The sequence below is a fragment of the Drosophila tropicalis genome, unplaced genomic scaffold, assembly GCF_018151085.1.
Source record: "Drosophila tropicalis isolate 14030-0801.00 unplaced genomic scaffold, ASM1815108v1 contig_1109, whole genome shotgun sequence".
Lineage (NCBI taxonomy): Eukaryota > Metazoa > Arthropoda > Insecta > Diptera > Drosophilidae > Drosophila > Drosophila tropicalis.
This window is the reverse complement of record NW_027172477.1, coordinates 344,857-354,290: the sequence shown is the minus strand read 5'-3', so window position 1 is coordinate 354,290 and position 9,434 is coordinate 344,857. Positions and strand designations below refer to the sequence as shown.

The window sequence follows — 9,434 nt, the reverse complement described above, 5'->3', positions numbered from 1 at the left end:
TTGAATACAAATTGCAGCATTAAAAAAGCGTACACCACACCACACCACACAACAAAACACACACGCAGCAGAAGCTTCAACACAAAAGTGTCAAATTTGACATGAAATTATTTATGCTTGCACGAGGAAAAACTTGAACTTCTTGTTCTTGTTGTTGGCCGTGTTCTATGGTTATTATTATTATTGAACATGCTTAAAACACTGTGTCGTCCATTTGGTACGCTGACCCAGGCGAATGATTATCGACACGAGTGGCATTTGAGAGAACCGCTTACGATTCCAGTAAAAGACCAATTTTCTTTTTGAAATATTCAATGTTCTGTGTTTTTCTTTTATATTTGCATATTTAATTTTTCACGCATTTAGACAATAGTTTGATATACTTTCTTCATGTTTAAGTTAAATTTAACTCTAGTTGAAGTTGCTTTTCCATATATGTATGTATGTATGTATACATATGTATATAGAATATTGTTTTATACGATTTGACTTTGAGTTTACTGGTCGTAAATAGTTTTTTGTTTTGGTTTTTGTTTTTACTTTTATTATTATTATTATTTTAGTAACTGGCAACATTAAGAAACTGACTTGTTTATGTTTTTAGTGCTTGATCAAGAGGTGCAAATTTTCTGATTTTCATATCTATTTTATATTCATTTGGTGGAAAATTAAATAACAGTTTTTGTGTGAGGCAATAAAAAATAATAAAAGCAAATTATAAGAATAACAAATATTAAAATTTGACAAAGAAAACTTTAGGAAAAAACGATAGCCTTCATAATGAGATTAGATTTTGCTGAATTTGTCATTAGTTTCCTTGCAATTTTGAATTCTGCAATTCAACATCTGCCTCGGACTCGCATAAGCTCTTCAATTTTGATCCCTTTGCTTGTGATGTGCATTCTATGGAAATCCCAAATCCTTTGGGCCATGCACGTTTCTGTTACCATCCACAGCTGCGTTTTGCTTGCATTTTATTATTATATGACCTAATCGTGGACCAAGAAGTCAAAGTCACGTACACAATTCGAAAAGAAAAGGAAAAAATCAAGTATCAACATATGTATGTATATTCTCATTTCAACAAAGATTGGCAACCTTTTTTGAAAATAGGAACTTCAGTTTTTTTGTAGTGGAAAACAAGAAGAAGACGAATACTAAAGTAATAAAAATTTTGAAAATAAATAACACACACACACAAACAAAACTGTTTGAATTGAATTTTTTTGATAAATTGTTGGTATTTTTTTTTTTTAGTTTGTAATTTGTTGTTTATACATACATATTTTGCTTAACATTTAATAGTACTTAATCGATAGACAATTTTTTAGTTAAATTACTTAGCTCCATTCTTCATCATTACAAAATACTTTTAATAAATAATACTCAGTCTTGGGCATAATACAATAATTACATAACAAATAACTAAAAAAAAAAAGAATAAATTTTTAAACTAAACTGAGACACACACAAGGGTTGGGGGTTGATGGAGGAGGAAAATTAAGGGTTAATATTCTTGGTTGGCTTTGTAGATTGTATGGATTATTTAGGCTAGAAGTCTCTAAATTAGCAGACGATGTTGCACAAACTATTTACAAGTGACTAAGCATCGAAACCATCCTTCCTCCCATCCATTCATTCGGCTTCTGTTTTTGCCGCTGTCCATACTGCTACTACTCCCACGACTCCTCCCACTCTCCGACCCTTGCGTAACTCAACTCTTTAGTGGCTGGGCAATCACGCCGAAACAACAACAACCAATGAAGCGCAATCATCGTCAGCAGCAGCCGCTGGCTGTAAAGTTGCAACCTCCTGCTGCTGCTGTTGCTCCTCCTGCTGCTGATGCTGCTTTGGTTCATCCGGCATGTTAATGCAAATGGCAGAAGGCAAAACTGAGACTGAGTTGGAGGCTGCGGCATTGGCTTTATTCTCCTCTTGCCCTGATGTTGCCATTGCTGCTGCTACTGCCGCTGACAGTTTGCACTTTTGCAGTTTATGCTGCTGCAGTTCGTCCTTTTCCCAATTGCAAATGCGGGCTTGTGCCTGTGCCTGGGCCTGTGCTTGATGATGATGAACAGCAGCAAGACTGGGATATACAAACTTCATGCCATAGGCAAAATGACGCGGCTGATGATGCAGTGCCTCATCATAGCTGGGTAAACCAGTGGCAATTGTATAACAAGGTGGGGATTCAATTTGATAGAAGGCCGCCTCCATCTCATTGTTGCCTGATGACAGATGCTGTTGCTGTTGCTGCTGCTGATGCTGATGTTGCTGCTGTTGTTGCTGCTGAAGCAACAGACGACTGGCATCACAGCTAATCAGATGATGGCTCACTCCATGTGAGGAATAGGAATCGTTTGAGGCATGGATTTGTGCTCTAATGTCCTTGTCTGCAAATAGAAAGAAAGGGGGGAAAAAAACATGAGTACATTTGGTCAATAAAGCAAAATACGTTCTGTATGTTCATCAGTACACTGTACAAAAGTTTTTCACGACAAATAAGTTTGTCTAGTGTAAAAGTACTAAAAACTTTTGTCTTGTCTGTGACAATTGTTTGCTTCGAGTCCGTCGAGAACTACAAAGGGAATGGCTTACATTAAATTCAATTTGGCGTAAAGGAAAAAACGACAACCCATGAAAAGAGAATCGAAATGAAACGAAACTTTTTCAACTGACCGGAAATGCCTTCAGAAGACAGCAGTCTCCGAGACGGGATCCCTGACTAGCAATAATAAGCCGGAAGTGTGCGCGCGTGGCAAAATGAAATGAAAATAAAATACAACACAAAGACAGATACAGATACAGAGAGAATTGCAATGAAATGAAACCGAGAATTGAGTATGAGAGTTGAGTGGACGCCGGAAAGTATGCAATAGTACAGGCATTTAATTTTTACACACCAGCTGCTGGCCATGTACATATGTATGCATGTGTGTGTGTGACAAATTTCATTTCGTTTTAAAATTAAACTAAATTAAATTAACATAGAACATTTCTCTTTTATCTTCCTCTCTCTCTTTCTCTCTCTGTGTATGTGTGTTTGCATTTTTTTTCGGGGGGAGCGCTGAATCACAATCAAATTTTCATTTGATAACATGTGTAGAATGTGCAAAGAATTTGTCAGCAAATATGCACAAAAGCAAAAAGATATTAAACAACTGATCAAATAATAATATTTATTATTTCGTAATTGCACCTGAAAACAAAATTATAAAAAAAACAAAAAACCAGACAAAAAGGAAAAGGAGATTTAAAAAAAGTAAAGCAAAGTTGCCAACAAAATGTACGCAGTCTTTTACTTATTTCACTTAACTTTTTATTCAAATTTATTCATGACAAACATTTGGCACAACAACAACAACAACAACCACAACAACAACATAAAGCAGTAGGGATAAAGGTAGCAAAAGTGTAATTCAATTTCATATACAACAATTTTTATGCATTATTTTGTTCTACGGTTTATTAAATGCAATTTAAACTGCATTTAAATCAATATAAAACCAGAAGCTTTCATTTGACAATTTTTTAATTGTTGACTCGCACTACATTTATAATAAACATTTATTGCATATTTATTTATATATGTACATACATATATATGCATTCATTTGTTTGTTGGCGTATTCTTATTTTCAACCAAATGCTTTTCAATTAAAGCCAAGGGTGTATAGAATGAAACAAGGAGGCAGTGACAGAAAGAGAGAGAGAGCGAGAGCTATGTGGGGAGCAGGGGGGTTAAAGCCTGTTGGAAAAATTTGCGCATTACAATATTAAAACGCAGCAGTATCCAGTCAGCAGTAACTGTAGCCGCCGCCTGGCAGCAGTTGTTGATTTATTGTTATAACTGTAACACACACACACACACACATCTACATTTATTATTTGGGCACCCGTCCAGCTGCAGCAGAGAGCTCTCTCCTGGACTCCTTTTTGACTTTTGTTTCAATTCTTTTTTGATAGACAGACGGCAAACAGGACAAACTCATACACTCTCACACAGCACGCACACACATGTTTGCATATATATATATATGTATATATACATGCTGCAGGCTTCATATTTTATGCAAGTGTTGAACAAAAAGAACGACCAAAATGTACTACATACATACATACATATAAACCTATATATGTATATGTACGTCACTTGGTGTCCTTTTTGCTGTCGAAAAAAAATTAGCACGCCATTTGTTGTTGTTGTTCTTGCTGTCGCTGCTCTTTTTTTTTTTTTGGTTTTTTTTGTTTTTGGTTGGCCACTGTTTTCTTTTTTGTTCGCTACTTTTTCTGCGCCCCAAAATGTATGCAACAATTTAAATTCATTGCAATAAGCCGCCATTTCTGTTGGCTGTTGTTGCTGTTGCTGTTGCTGGCCGCTTCTGTTGGCTGTTTGTATGGGTTATGGCAAGTGAAGTTGAACTGCTGTGCTTTATTTTTGCCAATAAATTAATTTTTTAACGCTTGCATTTTTGAGGTTAGGGCCAGGTATGCATATATGATGTGTCTGTGTATGTGTGCTCTGTGTGTATGTGTGCCTGGGCCATTTAAGCCGCTTTCAAGTGTTATTAAGCTCTTTGTGCAAGTTATTGATGAAAGCAGTTGAATATAATAGTTGGCTATGAATATTAAATGAAATTTTATGTCATATTGGCATTATCCAGACAGTTATATGGCATTATATGTGGTTCAGCCATGTTTTTTAAACTGTATCTCACACTTTGTTTGCATTCAATTCGCACAAATCAGATGGATGCATTGATTGAAACTTTTCTCAACTAAAGAAACGCATCTTAAAGTTGCTGAATTTTTCAATTTCTAGCAATTTAGATTACATTTAAAATTAAAGAAACTACTCACTAACGAAACCCATCTGAAATTCAACCAAAAATTAATGGCATTTAATAATCTTTTTGCCAGAATTGCAACCGCTAACGAAAACTAAAATTTGCTTTTACCATAGACCAACTGCATCAAGTATATATGGCCATAACCTGAAACCAGCCAGAACCAACAAGAACCTCTAACAAAACAATTTGGTTAATTACAACACTCAATTTGAGTTTGCCAAACTGTCGGGGCAAACAGAGAAGGGAGTGGGGGAAAGCGCATAGAAGAAAAACACCAACGAAAAGAAAACAATATATGTATAGTTATACACATACACACAGCATCTATATATTTATATATATATAGATGCTGTGTTTTTTTCATCTCTCTCTCCCTCTCTTTCTCATTCTCTTTTGGAGTATTTTGGTTTTGTTTTGCCACTCTGAGTAAAAGCCATTAAAAATTTAAAAACCTTGCAGGCAAAGAGCAACTTTCGACTGCTGCTCAGTCCCCTGCATATATATGTCTGATCTCTGTCTCTATATTCTCTATGTTACGCTGTATGCCGAAAATATGCTACGCTTAATTACATTTTTACGCAAGTAAATTATGCAGAACCTATACAACATGATAAACAGTGGCTAGTGGCATAGGCAGAAGATATACAGATACAGATATAGATAGACATATAGATGTAGAGAGAGATGGAGGGAGAGGGAGCTAGTCGTGGCTTGGCTTAATAAATTCAGTTGTGCGCTTGCACTAATTGATAACAAGCCAAAACTTTGTGCTTGTATTTGTGTGAGACAGTTTAATAAATAAACTGTGAGGCTGAAACTGCCAACTGGCAACTGGTAACTGGTAACTACTGAGCCAAGTCTCCAAACCTCGTTAAGTATTTATAAGGTAAACACACACATACACACAAATACATTTACACAACAAGCATGATGCGACACGTAGCAAGCATTAAACGCACAAAAGCGTGCTATAAGCAGAGAAACCATGGCAAACTTAAGCCAAGTTGCTTAATTATAAATGACACACGTACTAGCCGCCCAGCCTAACCTAACCTCCTAACTTGCCTATCCAAGCAGCCAACCAACCAACAAACCAACGATCCTATCTACCTATCAACCTACCAATTCCACCTTAGTATCTATATAGGGCAAAACAAAAAAAAAAAAAAAAAAAAAAAAAGAGCCAGCAAAAAAAAAAGAAGGAAAATAACTAACGAAACTAATTAGACGCCCAAAAGCAGGCAACACACACACACACATATCGCTCAAATTGATATTTTACGTATACTCCTACTCCCGCTGCCGCTCCCGGTCCCCACATTTACATCTCCAACTCCTTGTCCTCCTTTTACCGCCTGCACAGTGTGCCACTTCATGTCTCTGTTCCGTGTCGCGTGTCGTAATCGTGGGTAAAAGTTTAGTTTTAAGGCTCGTTAGCACAAAATTGACAGTTTGACAGTTGAGTTGGCCATACTTTAATGCCCAGGACAAACGACGAGCCGCAACCAAACTAGAACTAGGACCAGCAGCACCAATACCAGTACCAGGTTCAGGACCTGGACCCGAACCTGGACCTCAACTCAACTTGCCCTGGCTTCTTATGCTTTTTTTTTGTGTACGCTTTTTTTCTATTTTTGGTTTTTCTGTATGTGGCCTAAATAAATCATTTGGCTAAATTGGTCTGCAAAAAGTTTGACACTTGAGTTGGAGACTTGTTAGTTCGTTGAGGAGATTCTATGAGTGGGTTTGCCGGGTAGCACTGCGGGTTGAAGTTAAGGTTGAGGATGGCATTGGTGTTGCTTATTTGTTTGTGTTGTGTCTCCTGCCCGCTTGTGTGTGTGTGCTTCCGTAATTATGTGTAAAGTGCCTAAGCATATGATTTATTTTTAGGGATTTACAAAACGCTTTTTTTGTGGTGCCTGTGAGTGTGCAACAGGTTTGACAGATAAGATAGAATGATTTGAGTGGGCTTAAAGATGATTTGTGATAAGAAACGAAAAATTGGAATGGGAGGTACTGGGGAGAGGCGGGGGCAGCATAAATTTATTGATTTCATTTGAATATTTGCTTGAAATGTGCGATTAAAGTCATAAATTCCAATGAAACTCATATCGCCATTCGTTAACTGTGTCACTGTGGTAATTTAATGAGCATGGACATATGACTATTAGCCAAAAATGATAATCGATCAATATCTCAATTGATATGGTTCATTAATATGACAACTGATTAGGTACTTAAATGTTTGAAGTCGATATCAACGGGATATCAATAATTAGATAAATGGAATAGTAATAGTTTTTTCTCCAATTGTTATTTCCATTAGCATAGACTTTGATTTGCCTATCGATTACATTTGATAAACGTTTTTCCATTAAAATTTTCACCATAAATTATTTAAATTCTAATTGATGCGACAACAGCTCTTTTTAATAACTTTTTCAAACTATGTATGAAGAATATTTTATTATAATAATTCACTGTGTAATAAGTTGAACTTGTTCTACAACTATTTTCAACAAAATACCTAACAAAAAAGTTGATACCAATTTATATTCTAGTTTTTACACTTTATGAGAAAAACAAGTCAAATTAATTGGACAACAGCAAAATATGCTCATATACATATAGCAACAAACTGAAATAGTTCTATGAACCAGGCAAACTTTGCACATGACAAAAAACAAAAAAGAAGAAGTATGCCAAAAGTATAAGAGACAAAGCAAGTTTTAGCCTTATTTTATGATGGATAGTGGGATATTGCTATATAATTTTCTAGTCATCAGCATAAGCATTATTATATACGAATATGATGAAATTTATGGCTCATCTTAACATTTGCTAGTTCGTATTCTTTTTATTTTATCACTGACCCCCATTTTTCATCAAACATTTCACGCCTTTTGACAAACATGCAAAATGCCAACAAATTTTCTCCTCTTCTATTCACACACACACACACATACACAAAAAGACACTTGCAGACACACACACAGACACACATTATCGCACTCATAAAAGCAAGTCAATTTAATATTATAAATATGCTGCGGTCCTATATCTGTGTGTAGATATATATATGTATATATATATATTTTGTGGCATAATAAACTTGTGTATCTAAAATTACAACGAAAGCCAAAACGGCCTGACAATATATTTTGGAGAAAGAGAGCTCGCGCCAAAATTTATGAGCCTTTGTTGGCCATATAACACACACACACACACATAGAGAGAGACAAAGGGTGTGGGGAGTACTATGGGGGGGATAGAAACGGGCAGGGGTTGTATCTTTGTATCTGTTTTCTGCATTTTATATACACACATACATACATATAAAAGTATTATATGGTTTAAATAAATGGGCAACAGGATGAAGCATAAAATTATGATTATTTTAGATTACAAAAAGAGATGTATAAATACTTACTGCATTTTTTCCATGTGCGAAATTTCCTATAGAAATAGCAGCTAAAGATGATAAAGACTAGCGATAGAATGACCAGAGAGCTAACCACACCAATCCATAGATAATTTATGATAACATTCATATCGGCTGCATCGCCAAATACATCCGACCACCATGAATCCGTATGTTCCGATTGCTCACGCAAATCGGCAAGATCAAGCACCACAGATTTTGATAGCTGTTCCGTGCTAATGCTGTTCATGCTATTACCAGAATCATCGTTCGACGACAATAGTGTATTGAAGTTAAACAAATAGGATGAGGCGGCTGATAGTGACGATGACGATGACGATGAATGCATCGCATCAATGTGACGCAAATCATGAGCCGTGGGTATCTCGAATGTGATTTGATTCTGTTGCATATGTTCTGCAATGGCCGAAGGGCTCATGCTACTTGCCGGTGCGGCAATGAATTCAGCATAAATTTCCTCAGTAGGAGTTGCCAAAGTGGTTGTTGTCTCCATTGTTGTTTTTTGCCTCCTTATTTATTTTTGTTAAGGACCAGCGCACTTGTCACAATAATTTGCGTTGAAGGTGTTTCTTTTTTTATTATTTTGTATTTTTATTTCTATTTGTATTTTGTTTTGTTTTGGTTTTTGCTTTTCTGTATGGTTCAGTTTCTCACACACATTAACAACAACAGACAAAAAAATATTATTCTTTCGGAAAACACGTAAAAAAAAAAATTGGTAAACGAAACAATTAACGTTGTCTAGTCATAAATTCGATTCTCGACGATTTTCGGTTTTCGGTAATTTTGTCAAAATATTTCACAATTCTCGTGCGCAGAAGCGTCCGTTCTCTGTGATGGCTCGTTGTTGACTGACTGGCCTTTGGTTGCATTAGCCTCGCACATTGAGTCTTCACATAGCCATAGTGTATGAATGTGAAACCAGTTTGGGATATTTTCTTGTCACTCACTCAATCACTCACTCAGTCACTCACTCACCCACCAACTCACTCGACTCAGCAACAGAAGCGCCTATGAGCGAAAAGAAGCGCTCAAGTGGCCTTAGTCCTTACTTAAAGAAGCATGAAATGTGTGTGTGTGTGTGCGAGTGTGTTTCTTTTCTTTTCTTTACTTTACTTTTTTTTTGTGTTTTTAAATGTTTT

The 9,434-nt window shown here is 36.1% G+C and overlaps 1 protein-coding gene across 1 annotated transcript; it reads right to left on the bottom strand.

Moving 5' to 3' along the window:
* Positions 1 to 1,349: 1,349 nt before the first annotated feature.
* On the bottom strand, positions 1,350 to 9,222 carry comm (commissureless). Its single transcript, XM_068285565.1, has 2 exons — positions 8,281 to 9,222; positions 1,350 to 2,393 (listed from the first exon to the last, which is right to left on the bottom strand). The coding sequence occupies exons 1-2, from the start codon at positions 8,783 to 8,785 to the stop codon at positions 1,738 to 1,740; spliced, it is 1,161 nt and encodes a 386-aa protein (XP_068141666.1). The 5' UTR covers positions 8,786 to 9,222; the 3' UTR covers positions 1,350 to 1,737.
* Between the last annotated feature and the right edge of the window lie 212 nt (positions 9,223 to 9,434).

Coding starts and splice junctions, on each gene's coding strand:
- comm (XM_068285565.1), bottom strand. CDS start 8,785: ATGGAGACAACAACCACTTTGGCAACTCCTACTGAGGAAATTTATGCT. Junction 2,394..8,280: donor TCGCACATGGAAAAAATGCA/GTAAGTATTTAT, acceptor TTCTATTTGCAG/ACAAGGACATTAGAGCACAA.